Source organism: Tribolium castaneum, chromosome 5 (genome assembly GCF_031307605.1).
Source record: "Tribolium castaneum strain GA2 chromosome 5, icTriCast1.1, whole genome shotgun sequence".
NCBI lineage: Eukaryota > Metazoa > Arthropoda > Insecta > Coleoptera > Tenebrionidae > Tribolium > Tribolium castaneum.
The window spans coordinates 15,240,347-15,257,112 of record NC_087398.1 but is presented as its reverse complement, the minus strand read 5'-3'; the positions used below and the strand labels follow the sequence as shown (position 1 = coordinate 15,257,112).

The 16,766-nt window shown below is 34.2% G+C and overlaps 2 protein-coding genes across 4 annotated transcripts; both read right to left on the bottom strand.

The window, feature by feature from the left end:
- Positions 1-5,542: 5,542 nt before the first annotated feature.
- On the bottom strand, positions 5,543-11,065 carry LOC135266307 (uncharacterized). Of its 3 annotated transcripts, none has more exons than XM_064356775.1 (2): positions 8,922-11,065; positions 5,543-5,742 (listed from the first exon to the last, which is right to left on the bottom strand). In XM_064356775.1, exons 1-2 carry the CDS (start codon positions 10,563-10,565, stop codon positions 5,689-5,691), a joined length of 1,698 nt encoding a protein of 565 aa, XP_064212845.1. In that variant the 5' UTR covers positions 10,566-11,065; the 3' UTR covers positions 5,543-5,688. The 3 variants fall into 3 exon arrangements, with proteins under 3 accessions (XP_064212845.1, XP_064212843.1, XP_064212844.1); XM_064356773.1 differs by lacking the exon at positions 5,543-5,742 and adding an exon at positions 7,429-7,609 and having other exon boundaries at positions 7,671-11,063; XM_064356774.1 differs by lacking the exon at positions 5,543-5,742 and adding an exon at positions 7,736-7,934 and having other exon boundaries at positions 7,987-11,064.
- A 1,065-nt stretch (positions 11,066-12,130) lies between these two features.
- On the bottom strand, positions 12,131-16,766 carry Eaf6 (Esa1-associated factor 6). Its single transcript, XM_008196517.3, has 4 exons — positions 16,548-16,766; positions 16,257-16,460; positions 16,165-16,201; positions 12,131-12,530 (listed from the first exon to the last, which is right to left on the bottom strand). The coding sequence occupies exons 1-4, from the start codon at positions 16,623-16,625 to the stop codon at positions 12,286-12,288; spliced, it is 564 nt and encodes a 187-aa protein (XP_008194739.1). The 5' UTR covers positions 16,626-16,766; the 3' UTR covers positions 12,131-12,285.

Below are 16,766 nucleotides of genomic sequence, written 5' to 3'. Positions count from 1 at the left end.
AGAAAACCCACCAGAAACTTTCAATTTGTGCTCCATTTCATTCAAAAAAATGCAAATTCTATTTCTTGGTTTTTATTTTTTTACAGTAATCCCTGATCCTATTTGAAAAAACTTTAGGGACATGTACGAAGTTAAAAAGGTTTCATAATGAGCACAAAAAATAAAAGCATGCCATTGAATAAATTCATTATTATGACGTCATACCATTTTTGGAAAACTTATTATATATTTTTTTGATTACTGTAATCAAGAAGATTAAAAATGAAGAGATTTGTTGCAAGTTGAGTAACTTGATAATTTTAAATAGAACACCCAATTTTTTATTTTTGCGCCTAAAAGACCTTTAAATTGTCTCTCTAAAAACATTAACAGTTAAGTGTCATTTTCTGACTACTCAAAAGAAATTGAACATTAAACTATTGTTTCAGTGGTCGAAAAGTGAGATTTTTCAGCTAATATTAACTTTAATGTTACCCTTAGGCCTTTAGGGCTCATTTATTACACTGAAATAACTAAAATTTCAATATTTTTACCGAATTTTTAAATCCCTTATGAACTTCAACAAAATGGTATTTGGTGGAGTTACCATAGTTATGGTACCATTACTGCTTACGAATAATGTGCATTGTTGCTGGAATTAACTTTTAAAGTCAAATATTTTTTTAGTTATTACCTTTGGGTATTTGAAATTTTATGTTTTTAGATAGACAATTTAATGATTGTGAAGCAAGATCAAGAAATAGAGTGTTCCATTCAACTTTTTCAAGTTAGTCAACTTTTAACAAACTTCTTAATTTTTTTACGTACCTAATTTGCAATACGCTAAACAATTTGAACAGATTCAAGTTTAGAATTTTTCCCTTTAAAGAGTTGAAAGTCCTACGTTTCAACAATCTTTAGATTTTTTTATGTAATAATTTTTTAATAAAACATGTTTTCGTCAAAAAAATCAAATTATTTCAAAAACGAAGCAGAATCGACCAATACAAGACATAAAACTATTAGCTAAATTTCAGTCCATGTTAAATAAAGAAATAAAGTCTGAACATTTGCCAAAACTTTTTTAAGGTTTTTAGCGAGGAGTAAACCGCAAAGGAAATCGGTGTACAAAATTGTGGAAATCTTTTTACAAAGTTATCTTCAGTAAATCATGGGAAATCTTGAGGAAATAAGAAGAAGAAGAAGAATTTATTAATTAATTAATAGGAAACCTAGTTACAATAGTTAAAAATAAATAAAAAATTACATTAGTGGATAAAAGTCACACTTATTGCACATTTATCTTCACATAATCTTTGATTTTTGATTTAAATATAGATAGAGTACCTGCATTTCTAATATTGTTTGGTAACTTATTATATTCATTAATACCCTTAAAAAATAAAGATAACATTGTTTGTCGGTAATTTACACTTTGAACATTAATTTTGGAAGAATCCCTAGTCTGGTAATTGTGTACACTATTTCTGCAAATTAGATATTCACTGAAATACTCTGGTACTCCAAGCTTAATTATTTTATATACAAAAATCATGGTAGAATAATACAGTCGTTGCGTCACAGAAAACCACATTAGGGCCGATAACATACATTTTATAGGTGTTAAGCGGTTACATCTTAAAATTATACGCATTCCTCTATTCTGAAGCTTTTGCAGTTGTACAACATGACTAGGCCGTAGCAGGTACATAAGTGTGGCACAATAATCAAAATGTGGTTGGACAATACAATTGTAAATTAAAATTCTTGTTTGCATTGACACATGCGTAGATATTCTTAAGAAAAAAAACAATTTCGTCCTAATTTTTTTACAAACATAGTCGAGATGACTCTCAAAATCGAGCAAGCTATCTAGGTAAAATCCTAAATACTTACATTTATTAACAAACTCTACAGTTATGTTATATATGCTTAAATTAATGTTGGCAAAATCAATTTGGTTGTATTTATATTTAGTTGTAAAAATTATAGCTTTAGTTTTGGACACGTTTACTTTAAGTTTATTTGTGTTAAAATATTTTTCAAGTATTTCGAGAGCCTTGTTCATTTTTTGAATACATTTATCAAGATCAGTGTCATAGCATGCTACCAATGTGTCATCGGCAAACAAATTAACAAAATCACAATCACAATAGTTTACAATGTCATTAAGATAAATTAAAAATAAAAGAGGGCCAAGAACGCTACCTTGTGGTACACCAAATTCACTAGACACTTCATCAGACAAAACGTTATTATATTTAACTTTTTGTTTCCTGTCTGTTAGATAACTTTCAAACCATTTAATGACATTACCCCCAATACCATAGCACCGCAATTTAGTTAATAAAATATTTCTATCGATAGTTTCGAATGCTCTTTTAAGATCTAAAAAAACTGCTACCACATATCTACCACCGTCAATTTCTCTTTTAAATTTGGTAACAGTTAACTGCAGGGCTGATTCACAAGAGTGATTTTTTCTAAAACCTGACTGATTTGTAAACAGTAATTTATTTTTATCAAAATATTCTACTAACTGTTCATATACTGCTCTTTCAATCAATTTTTCAAATGTGGGTAATGTATTAATAGGTCTAAATTCTTCAGCTTCTGAAGTATTAGCAATTTTTGGTATTGGAATTATCGTACTAGTTTTTAAAGCATCAGGGAATTCACCCTTATCAAGTGATGTATTAACAAAATGTAATAGGACATGACCAATGACATAAAAAAAATGTTTTAATAATGTGGGATTAAAAAAATCATATATATTAATTTTATTTTCGAAAGATAAAATTATACTTTTGAGCTCTTTCATTTCCAAAAGTTTAAAATTACAAAACTTACTATTTACATGTATGTTAAGTTGAAGATCAGTTGTCGGCATAACATTATTGCAAGTAATACTATTGGCTATGTCCTTAATACTATTTACAAAATATAAATTAAAATTATCACAGATTTTTTTATCACAGCTATATGTTTTGTTCTGATTATCTATGGGAAATATCACAGACTTTGGTGCATCACAGGTAGGTTTACTAATGAGTTGTTTTAACGTTTTCCACATTTTTTTTGGTGAATGTTTATTATTGTCGATTTTCTCGTGGTAATATTTATCTTTTTTACATTTCATCAAATTGACAACTTCGTTTCTTAACTTTTTAAAATTTAACCAGTGAATTTCCCTTTCCGCATCAGCAGTTTGCTTAAATTTGCGATATTGCCGGTCTCTAGCTTGCGCGATTTTGGAGACTTCACTATCATACCATGGCAATTTTGTATTAAGCCTTTTACAACATATTGGAGCTACTTCATCAACAATATTTTTACAAACAGTAAATAAATTATTGTACAATAAATTAACATCTACTGAACTTTGATCCCAATTGTGTTTTATTATTTCATCACATATTTTTATAATGTTAATTTCGCTAAAATTTCTGTAATAACGGTAGTTTATTAATTTTTCAAAGCATTTATCTTTACTATATAACATTGTAATGAAAATTATATTATGATCACTAATTTTAGGAGTGACAAGTACATGTGAATTTAAATCAACATCATTATAAAACACTAAGTCAATTAATGAACTACTGTTTAGTGTGCATCTAGTTGGATCTTTTACAATTTGCTCCATGCCATATACTCGCGCAATGTTTTTTAATTGATTTACATAGTAACTATCTGATAAGAAATTAATATTAAAATCACCTAATATGATACATCTATCGTTGCTAAATAAATCACAGTATTCTTCAAATAATTCAATAAATTGACGACAGTTACCACTTGGCGACCTATAGACACAGCAGATCTTAATTTTCTTGTTTTTAAGATCAAGATCAAATTTCAAGCTCCAATAATTTCCTTCACAAACTCTGGTATCAATAGACGAAACCTTCACATCATTTCTCACATACACCATCACACCTCCAGTGTACCTATTTGAAGAATCACACCTTAACACATTGTAGTTTTGTATTTGAATTTCAACGTCCTTAATATCTTCTGTCACTCTTGTTTCACTTAATATTAGTAGTTTTGGCTTCACTTGATTCACTAGAACAACTAATTGATCCTTATGCGGCAGGAAACTCTGAACATTCAGATACAATATGCAAGGTTCTTCATTTGTCTCTGGAGATACTTTCTGATTCGTGTAGGTTATTCTGCTTTTTGGGAAAAAACTGATATCTTTTAATCAACACATCTTCCGGCCAGTTGTCTGGATTGTACAGGTGTTCCAGAAGCCGACGATCTGTGATAATTTTAAACGATATGCTCCTAGCATCATCTCTTCTAGTAAGTTTCTCTACTTCAATAGTCTCATTAGGGAATATTTTGCTTAAATAGTCTTTAACATCTTCTTCTTTAGTTGAGTTTTCGAAATTTCCAGCGTAAATATATGCCTTCCTATTTGCTGCTGTAAGACCTGAAGATTTCTCTGTATTAGCCTTACCACGCACACCGGACCATTTTTTGTTTATTCGTCTTTTTGACTGTACTTGTATCCAGCCATTAGATGAGCGGTCATTGTCCCTTTCTACTTTTTCTATATCGAAATCAGCTGTCTTCACTGTTGAATTATTATCGCGTAGTTTTTTTGGTCCTACATCGATTAGATCTTTTTGCTGTTCTCTCCTCGTTGTTAAATTTTTACTAGGAATAGTTGTCTTCAATTTACTGCTGTTGGTGTTGCTGTAACCACCATCATCCCTAGATCGTTGAATTTTAATTTCCTGCGTTAACGTATGAGTATGGTTAGGTCTTATCTCTACTCCCGAAGAAGGAGTGAGCAGCTTAATAAGATCTATATTAGATGACTTCAATACATCAACTTCATTACGTAGTTTTTGGATCTCATCTTGAAGTCCCATAGTTGCATTTGTTACAATTCCTCTTACCAGTTCAGAGAACTCTTCACTTTTTAGAAATTCAAGGACATCGTCCGATTTTTCTTCCATTCCAGTACAACATATTACTTGTTCATCATCAATCACTTCAATATTCAGTCTTTCGACACACTTAGGGTGAAATACCCTGTCACACTTGATACATTTTGGCCCTTTACTTGCTTTATTTCGGCAATATAAACAAAACAAATCAGGACGCGACATGTTGCGTTCAAGTAGGCAACCACACAAGAAATCTTAGGTAGTCTTGAAGAAATTACAGAGCATCTTGAAGAAATCTGGTGTCCAAAATTCCTCAGTTTTAGGTCGAATTTTTCTGACTCGAGTTTAATTAAATATTTTTTAAAATTTTAGAATTCATTTAACTTCCCCACTCATTTAGAACGACGTCTAAGTTGCATTTATTTTTATAAGAGTCGTTATATATAATAAATAAAATATAAATTATATATATTATATATATATATATATATGGTAACATTTTAAGCCTTTTTTTTAATATCTGAGTCCTAGATTATAAACACTATTTTAAAACACGCTTCTCATGGCTACGTGTTTTCTCATTCGTATTATTAATAACTATTATTCAACAAAAATACTAGTCGTTTAAATAAAATAAAATGTGTAAATGAAACTCGGAATTCACCCAAAAACTAATTTATTAGCAAATTAGATTCAACAACGACATTGACACTGCCACAGTGTCCTTCCAACTAACTAGGCGTTGCCCGTACGCGCCTCACGCGTCATCATTTCCCGCCAATTTCACCAGCAGCGCCCCCTTCACTTAACAGTCGGCCACGCTTCCGTGTTCCACGTCCTCGGGGAACCACCGGTGTTTCTAAAACAAGTAATTAACCAATACCATGTATCCGAGCCGTAGTATACATCTACAGCCCGAGTCCCACTTAAGAACTATTTATAAACAACCTGAAAATAATCATAATCGTGTTTCTCACGTTGAGAATGAATCTGAAAATAACCATAATCGTGTTTCTCACGTTGAGAATTAATTAAGAACAACAATAAGAACACCACCAACAACAACAATAAGATCACCAACACCAACAAGATCAGTAACCTCAACAATAAGTAGAAGAACAATAAGAACAAGAACAATAACAACAACAACAAATCATTAACTCATGAGTTTCAACGTAAAGCGCTTAAAAACAACATTTGGGCCCAAAATCGTGAGTTCACGTTGAACTTCACTCAGCTTCACAGCGAACTCAGTCATTCGTCACTGACATCGCCTATTGTTTCGTCTCCACTCGTCGTGGCGACAACGTAATGTCTCAATTTGTCCACTGAGTGAACACCCTCATATCGTTTTTGGGAACGCGTCGCCCCCGGCATGTCCGTCACGACATACCTATCGTAGTCGAGCACTTTCTGAATTCGGTACGGTCCCGAATATTTAGGCAACAGCTTCCGACTTTTGCCCTCGTTTGAAGCTCGCGTGGTGCGTACCAACACGAGATCACCTACATTAAATCTCTTTGGGGCACAGCGTCGCTTGTCATAACGCTCTTTTTGCTTCTGCTGTTCCTTTTCGACACGCTGAGCAACGTCTGCTCGTGTCCGTGGCAAATCACCATCATGAACACCCTCTGTCACCACGTTGGTGAGGATTGAGTCATTAGCATGTCGAGGTGTATACCCCAACAACAATTCGTATGGACTTTTGCCCGTAGTCGAATTCGGCGTAGAATTAATACCCCAACTAATTCTACTCACAAAGTCATCCCATTTCTCTTCTTCTCTCGAGCTAGCAGCAAGCTGAGATAAAATCGTACGATTTAATCGCTCCACCTGGCCATTAGCCCGTGGTGTGGCAGTCGCGGTTAGTACTAATTTAACGTTTAAATCGGTACAATGTGTCTTAAACTTTTTGCTAGAAAAACAAGCCCCACGATCGGCTATTATACGTTTAGGTACACCAAACATTCCTGTAAGAGAAGCTAAAAATGATAAAACAGGGCCCACCTTAGTATTAGGCACGGCCCTGAGAAAGACAAATTTAGTAAATGCATCGATAATAGCTAAAAGATAAGAATTATGTGATTTGCTCTTTACAAATGGTCCCAAATGATCCATGTGCAATGTGTCAAATGGTTGCGAATTCTTAGGTATGGGATTCAAAAATCCTGGCTGCTTTCCTCCGGCTTCCTTATTGTAGAGACACTCCAAGCAGCTAGAAATATATTTATGAACATACCTCCGCATTGAAGGAAACCAATAAGATTTCGACACAGATGCCAAAGTTTTCTCATTCGATAAATGGCCAATTCCATCGTGGTGTGCTAATAAAATCTGGCGTCTTACCGCTTTTGGTACGACCCATTTTAATCCTGACTCAGTCTGTTTGAATACTCGACCATCTTTTAGTTTATACTCTTTGTGAATGGCACGCTCTTCAGCGTTCGTCGGTGATTTTTCCAATATTTCCTTCAACAATGCGCATCTCGCATCCTTCATTTGAACAGCTAAAATCCAATCATCATCGTTAACATTAATATGCAAGACTTCCACTGAAGGCTCCGAAGGATCTAATACCGGATTTCTACTCAAAGCGTCAACGTGACTCATTTTACTGCCAGGTCTGTATTCTACAGTAAAGTCGAACTCAGAAGTCAACAACCACCATCTCCCAATTCGTGGAATCAAATCTCTCTTGGTAAGGGTTGTTCGTAAAGCATTACAGTCTGTGATCACCTTGAATTGAAGCCCCAACAAGTATACTCGATAATGTTTGAGAGAACAGACCACCGCTAGCGTTTCTAGCTCGTACGAGTGGTACCTTTGTTCCTCTTTGGTCGTCTGTCGGCTGAAAAACATAACTGGACGCAAAGATCCATCACCTTGTCGTTGCAACAGAATGCCACCAATTCCAACTTTAGAAGCGTCAGTGTGTAACTCCGTTTCAGCTTCCGCGTCGTAAATTGCAAGAACTGGTCTGCTCGTCAAGATGTCTTTTAAAGTCTGAAAAGCCCGCTCTTGTGCTTCTTCCCAAACAAATGCACTGCCTTTCTTTAGGAGACTCGTCAAACTACTTGCTATTGTTGCGTAATCTTTCACGTACTTTCGAAAGTACCCACACAAACCTAAGAATTGCCTAAGTTTGTGTACGTCTGTTGGTTTGGGAAAAGCTGTCACCGCTTTGATTTTTGTCTCGCCTGGCTTAATGCCTTCCGCACTGATCTCATGCCCTAAATACTCTATTTGACTTCCAAAGAAGCAACATTTACTCAGCTTTAGAGTCAATCCGAACTGTCGAAGCAATTGAAACACCGTTCGTAAATTGTTAAGACCTGTTTCAAAGTCTTTGGAAGGTATCAGAAGATCATCTATGTAACAAAAAGCGGTCTGAAACCGTAATGGACCCAACACCTTATTCATAGCTCGCTGAAACACTGCCGGAGCGTTGGCTAGACCAAAAGGCATGCGGACAAACTCGTAATGCCCATCAGGCGTAACAAATGCTGTCTTTGGAATCGATTCGGTGGCCATTGGGATCTGATAGTACCCACTCGCGAGATCTAGTGTGGTGAAAAACTTTGCACCGTTTAGTTTATCCAAATGTTCGTCTACTCGTGGTAACGGAAAGCGATCTTTGATTGTTTTCGAATTTAATTGCCGATAATCAACACACATACGGTGTTGCCCATCTTTCTTCCGCACCAACAGTATGGGACTCGAATATGGCGAGTCTGATTCTCGTATGACTCCGCTACCTAACAAGTCATTTACTATATCTCGAACAATTCTTCTTTCGTGATGCGATAACCGATAAGGACGATAAATTACAGGTTTATCATCAGTCAAAGTTAGCTTCATTTCTGTCGCAGTTGTGGCACCTATTTCCGCTACATTTCGTGCAAAACAATCTCGAAATTCGTTAACGAGTTGTAACAATTGCTCGAACTGAGCCGGGTCTAGATTCTTATTGACTTGTGTAAGAAGTTCCCACCGTTGAAAACTCTTTACCTCAACCTTCCCCATAGAAAACACACTCACCGTCGTAGCTGTCCTTTCCTGCTCGCAAGGCTCAGCTCTCGCAACGATTTGCGCCTTTCGATAGACCAGATCTTGGTGCGATAGATTGCGAACGGTCACTAGGCCTCCATCACATGTGACACACCGATGAACAACGTGTTCGAACCCTGGTCTCGGACGTTGACACCCTTCAACGTAATAAGCTCCTTTCCACCCATCGTCTTTTGCCTTGATTCGTATGCAACCAATGGATTGAGGAGGGATCACTGTTTCCTCTTCCGCCCAAAGTGCAACTTTTCGTGTCGGAAGTTGGCCTAGAAATGCTTGGATCGATTCGTTGTTTCCGTCAACTACTCTCACAGCTTCCTCATTTGCTATAATCGTATTAGCACCCGCATTCAGGAAGGTCTGTCCCACTATGACAGGCACACGTTGTGCACTGTCTTCGACGATCAAAGCTTTTACGTTTGCCTTGACAAGATCCACTTCTAGCTCTACTTCGACTTCCCCATGCACTTTGGTGATTCCCTGGCCATAACCACGAATCAAATGTAAACTTGGCTGCCACATCAGTCCCAATTCTCTAGCAACACTTTGCTTGACAAGGACCGGTTCAGCTCCTGAGTCAATGTAAGCTCGCGTCGGCTTACCATTGACCTTAATGTCTATGTAATAATTCTTATTATTACTTGCGTCAGCTACACTTGTCGTTAGTGCCTGCTTAGACATGTTTTCTTTTACTACGTTACCACGTCGGCACTCAGCATCCACATGTCCAATGCGACCACATTTCTTGCACTCAATTCTTGGTTTCGGGCACTTTGTCGCAACATGTCCTCGATTACGACAATTGTAACACCGAACTGACGAATACAGTTTTTGTGCTTCGACTCGACTTGGAAGGAACCTCCTCCTTTCCCGAGGCGCCTGCTTTGCGAGCGTATCCCGCTTGTCACCTTCGGATCTCAGAGTCGACAAATACTCAGCGTACAAGCTTTCGGGTGTAACGTAACGCCCTGCTCTAGCCCCATTTCTGAGAGTCACATCAGTGATTCCATCAATAAGACAGGAGACTGCATTCGTTCCTGTTATGTCACAAGCCTGCAACAGATTTAATTTCCCAAAATAATATTGTGCCCAGGTTTCACCGTCTTCCTTCACCCTATTCACTAGCTTACGAAGTGTGGAAGCATAATCGTGGTGATCGGGGAAGGTGGCTTGTAACAAACGTTTCCATTCATCCCAGCTCCGGTCGTATGCTGAGGGATCGAGATTGTCGTACCACTCCTTGGCCAACCCCTTGAGTCGACTTATCATGCCATAAATCGTTGTACGTTCGTCCCAACCGTTCACGAGAGCCAACTGGTCAATTTTATGCAACCACTTAGTGGTACTAAAATTGGGGTTTCCTGGAGCGAATTCAGGAATCAGGTCACTTTTAATGCCAACTTGTCCTGATGTGTGCTCAAAATTGCGGTTTAGCAAACGTCGATTCAAGTTTTCCACAAGTTGCTCAAGTCTCGCGATTCTAGCGGACTCGGCCGAAACTGGGGGTGAATTTACTGTAGTGGAGACCCCAGGCGCGGACCTTTTCGGCCGTGGCTCATCGTCACTTGAGTCCGAGTCGTCCGAGTCCACATTTCCTCGGTACCTGTGACGCCCCATTGCGAAAATCTCACCAGAAAACTTTTCGCGCCTTTTGAGCCACACCCAAATGAAAATTGACAGCGTGTGGTTGCGTAACTCCTAGAACTCGTCAGAAATCAGAAAAATCAGATAAATTCGGCTAGCACCCGATTGATTTGTTCGATTTCAAGTCGTAAAACACAATTTTGTTACGAATGAAACGGTACAGATTCCCAAAACTTCAATTTTTGGCCCTTGCCTTGGCGACCCACAAATTCCTCACAAAATCACCACAATTCACCACTCTCTATCGGAAACGATTATTTGAGCAATATCCTACCGCTGCTCTGTAAATGAAACTCGGAATTCACCCAAAAACTAATTTATTAGCAAATTAGATTCAACAACGACATTGACACTGCCACAGTGTCCTTCCAACTAACTAGGCGTTGCCCGTACGCGCCTCACGCGTCATCATTTCCCGCCAATTTCACCAGCAGCGCCCCCTTCACTTAACAAATGTGCATTTAATTTGTACCGATAAAAAATGAAATTATTGCAGACATTCAACTACGATGAGTCTGCTATTACCCCAATGACCCATGTTAACCTGGCTTCCTATAATTGCTTTCTTGCTAAAATTAGAAAGTGGTGGGCTTTTCATGTCTTCTTCTTTCTTTAGTGGTCTTGAATTTGTCAAAAATTAAAACTTGTAGCATCTTTTAGAAAATATGAAAAACCCTTAAATATGTACATAAAAAAATTGATTAACGAATTTTGAAAAAACAAAAGAAATTGTAATTTTGCTGCACAGCTACCCAAGTGTCTAGTTTTTTATTTGAATATAGTTTTCTATATTTTTATTTATAAAAATATGTTCACCTACAGTATTGTTTCTTTTCATAGTCCAATCAAATAAAGGTTTAAATCTATTTTTAACCCACAGCAAGAATTGTTGCTAACATGAAAAACCTAAATCAGCCTTATTTTGGTCGTCCCATTTTTTGTCAAAATACCAACGTTGACAAAAAACATCTTTAAAAGATTTTTGAATCAACGGTATAAGGATCAAAGATTGATTTTAAGAATCACAATAATTCCTTAGTTATTTGTGGAGAGAAATGCTTTTACTAAACACGTCTGGCATATTACAAAACCATTTGTATAAGAAACAAGATTTTTCAAATACTTTCGCAAAAAAATTAAACGGATATTCTAATACGCTAATGATCGGATTCTCTCACCTAATAGAAAAAACATAATCCGAAAAAACGAGGTGTAGTAATGAGATTACAATTTCTTTGGAGTTTAGTCGCACACCTTTGTGTTTGTTTTTGACATAAATCTTACACAAGAAAAAGTTTATTTACTTTATACGATTTATAATTTATGTTCGTCTAATTAATTAATACCTTGTAATAATTTCTAACGCAAAAGCGTAATAAAAACTAAGAAAATGACATTTACGAGCAGACAATTTTATAATGCAGCAATGAGTGTTGAAAAGATAAAACAATTTAAAGAAAGTTGAACTTACATAAATACTTAAATTTATAGACACATACACTTACCGTACTTATTTCTTATTTGAATGAAGGAAATCATTTAATTGCTGAATAATTTTATTTATTGTTCCAAACAATTACATCGGTAAAAAGTGTACAATTTCAATATGCAGGTACTTAGATTCCAAACTCACAATTGAAAAACCTTAAAACTGTAAACACACACAAATAGGTTGAGAAAACAGCACAAAAAGTCATCTGTGTCTAGCTTTCTTATTATTAGTTTTTTTAGCACTTGCACTGAAACTTTTCTGTTTGGCCGAAACGTCTCTATTGGGGCTATTTCGATGGTCAAGCCCGTTCTGTACACCATTCAAGGAATTCGTCGAGTGTTTTCCTGCATTTTTCATCCCAGAATCTATATGGTTCGAATTAGGACCTAAGTTAGTATCACTAGAATCTCCATTAGTTTGAGATTCAGTATCGCTGTGCGGCTCCACTACGAGTAAAAAATAAAACTAAAATTACTTGAAAAAGTAACTGCTTGAACGTAATACCTGTACAGAAAAACTAGACGGTTTTAGCAATTTAATTGCCAAATCATTCGGCTGAAAAAATGAACGATGAATAAAAGCGGCGATTTTGTGCAATGTAAGTAGATCGGATCAGTGGCCTTGTAAATTTTTCTGTTAAGGTATTTCCAAACTAATTACTACAAAACGCGTTACAATGACCGATTGTTCTGGCGACTGTTATTACAAAATGTCTACATTCCATCGCCAAAAACAACGTTTATAGACTATCACAAAATTTTAGTTGCTAATTAAGTGAATAGGAGGCAGGATACAATTATTAAAAAAACAAAAAATATGAAAAAGTAAAAGTAACTTTAAAAATGAGAGAGATTCCACGGTAAACAAGCAAATTTTCCGACACAATTAATTTCTAAAAAGCGTTCATTAGAAAAATTATGTTGACATCAATGGTTTTTAAATTGCTGGGGCCATAATTAATTTACGGATTACTTCCGCATTTTTGCCCCACTGTTATTATGTAAATATTTTCCATTTATAGTCATCAAGTTACAGCATGGGAATTTTTTCTGACTTAATTAGAATAACGTACACTAAATTCAAATATGACAGGCGTCAAACGCTACTAAAAATTAGGTATTTATGACCTATTTACCCTTAACTTAAAACTCAATTTTCATTTTTAATTATTTTTTAATATAAAAAACACTGGGGCATTAGAAATTTACTCTTTTTTCAACTTTATATTAAATTCATAATTTTCGATGTTTCTACAGGGTTAGTCTAAAAAAGTATATTTTTAAAGCTAAAATCATAAAGATGAGCGTTTGCTATCAATTAAATCTTTCTACGCATTTTTTTTTCGGAATTTTCCTATAAATTTTTAAAATAAAGTTTAATTAAGCCAATGAAAAAATTTTTGTGCAAAAATAGATAAAAAAAATAATCATCGATTAAGTTAATCTTGGCAAAGTAAATCACAAGTTCAATCTTAATTACAGTTTGATTACAATTAAAAATGTTGGAAAATATGAACAACACAATAATTTTATTTTTTGGTGGCTAGAAACAATTTTTTTATTATTAATGGTTCCCTTCAGAAAGAATATCATTAGAATTTTTTCGTCAGTGACTTAATATTAATTAATTTAAATTATGTATAAAGAACTGCCGAAAAATTCTCTGTGTAATTATTGAGTTTTGAGACACAGGAAGAAAATACTTTTAGCAGAATGACACTGTACGTATACACCTCAATTTCAATTTCAATGCAATATTATTTTGCAAATTCTGAAACTCAAACAAAAACGATTTTTAGAACTAATCCTGAACTAGTACAGAATTTATTTAAAGCCCATGTGTTACAAAACTAAATCCACATAGTTAGGATATTTTTTACCCTACTTCCCTCCAGTTTGGAACGCCCCTGCTCAAAATTTCTATAGTTAATTTTTTTGTATAATCAACTGTCAGTGTCAAAATTCTGATAAAGACTGTAACACCCTAAAAGTTCATGTTCAACCACTTTAGAAACTGGCTGTATTCTGTATTTGACAGTTTGAACACCAGATTTGACATTTTTGAAAATTGGACGTTAGTGTTAATCGTTAATTCGTTACTCTAAAGGTGGTCTAAAATAACTAAATGTGTTGTTGTACGTCTTGTAAATTGGAGACAACTTGAAAAATTTGGAAATTGAATTTTCTAGGTAAAAAATTACACCAACCTTAATTAAAAAAAAATACTATTTATGATAATGCCAACCTGACAGCTCTTATTACATTAGATTCTCGAATTCGATTGGGAATATAAAGATTATTAACTGTATCAAATATTGTAATATTATCTGTAATGGTTTCTGAAATATTGAGAAAAACTCACTAAAAGAAGCACCCCTCGCTACTGTAGTTACATAGAAAAACCCCTTGTAATAGTAATTCTGACTAAAATGGTTTTACTGTGTAATGTTCTTGCAGACATAATTAACGATAAAATATACAATTAAAGAAGTAAAAAATATTTTTATTCGTTGTTCCTCAAAATGTTCAAAATGTCTTTCAATTTACTTCCAGATGAACAACGTTTACAACATTTTTGTATAGTGATTAAAATATGTAATTCTCTGATTGTTTTTTTAATAAAAATACTTACGAGTATTTTGTTTATTTCATTTTAATGAAGACAAAAAATGTAATTCGATCATCCGATTGGAGAACCTCTTGCAATAGTAAGTATTTCGAATTATAATAGGTTTTAGTGTATTTTTATATAGTTTATGATAAAACAAACAATAACATTAAAACAACTAAAATTAAAAAATAGAAACTTGATTTTTTTAATCAAATTTAAATTTTAAATAATATGTTCAAAATGTCTCTAAACGTAACTGCCTGTTATACATATAAAATTGAAACATGCTTTTAACAGGCTCACTAGGTATATTTGTTTTTCTTTTAATACAAATACTTACTTTTGCTTATTTAATCATTTTAATTAAGAGGAAAAAGTTAATTTGGTAATTCTAAAAACCTCTTGCAATAGTAATTAGTGCGCATTATAAAAATTTTACTGTATATTATTTTGGCATGGTTTATGAAAAACTAAACAATAGAAATATAAATAAAAATATAAACATTTGATTGTCCTAGTGTTCGTTTTACATAAAATGGTCATAAAAAATGCACCTAACATCTTGCGATTTAAATCAAGAACTGACAACCTTTTTGGGTGGAATTGAAATACCGTATTTACCACCACTATTTTTATTTTAATTTTAAGCAAAATAGTCCCGACAGGGACTCCTCTATGATCTTTTGTGATAATAATAATATTAGTAATAATAAAATACCTGTCAATTAACTTTCTGTTGAACGAAGTGTTGCAATGCAAACAACAGTTTTTATATAAAATTACAATTCTCTTAACAGGATCACTCTAAGTTAAAAAAAATGTTTCTTTTTATTCGTTTTAATAATAAGAGAATAGTTAATTCAAAAAATATCAGTCCGAATTTATTAGAGGTTTATGATAAATAATAACAATAAAATAAATAAGTAAAAAAAATATTTGTTTGTTCTACTCGGTATATGTCCCTATGAAATTTTTTAAATAAAAATACTTATTTTTTTTTATTCAATTAAAGTAAGAGAAAAAAGTTAATTCGATAATCCGAAGAACCTGCTGCAATAGAATTCGTTCGGATTATAGAAGTTTTACTGTTGGTGAATTGTTTTTGTAGGGTTTATGACACAACTAACAACAAAACAAATAAATAAGTAAAACTAAATGTAAAATGTTCAATATGCCTCCCAATTTACTCCCTGTGGGAGTTGTAAGCAATGAAAATAAACTCTAAATTATTGTAATATTTTGTTTCATTGCTTGCAAAATTTGAATAATTTTAGAGTAAAACATTTACAGAGCTATTGGAATGTCTCTCATTTTTCCAGTGCATATAAGAGGCAGTGACCAAACTAGAGAAAACATCTATCTAGAAGAAAGTTCACAGCAAAACTACCACAAACACTACAAAAAAGCTACAAAACGAATACAAAAAAAACTAGACGTATGAATGATTTTTTATTTCATAACTATTCTTACTTTTCTCCTGATTTTGGTCAACAATTCCACTAACCGCCTGTAAAACGTTCATTAAAATACAAAAAAAATACACAAAACTCGTCCCAACTCACAGCCATTGAGGTTATGGACGATTTAGAAAACAGACGTTCGGCTTCTTTAAATTTCCTATTTCTTTTATCAGCCTTAGAGTTTGTTGTTTTGTTACTCGATAAATACCGATCCCAGCCTCGAATTATATTTCCATACAACTGAGTGTCTTCTAAATAGGAACCTTCAAACGCGTAAATTTGGCGCTCGAGATTTGCTAACGTCTCCTATAATTGGTTAAAGACCGCGAATTTAAGCCAAACAGAAAAACATTTCTTAATACAAAGCTTCAACATTTATAAAGTAACTCTTACCGCAATTTCTGCTTTTCTTTTAACAAGTTCTGCTAACTCTTGGCGGGCATCCACCGAAACATTGTTTTTGGCCGACATATTGTTCTTATTATCACAAAACGATAAAAGGAAACGTTACACTTGTAAAGTCGTTGTTTTATGCTAAGTGCCTCAAGTAATTACACTAAAAATTGTTTATTTCCAACAAAACACCTCACAACTTGACGTTTCGCCAAATGT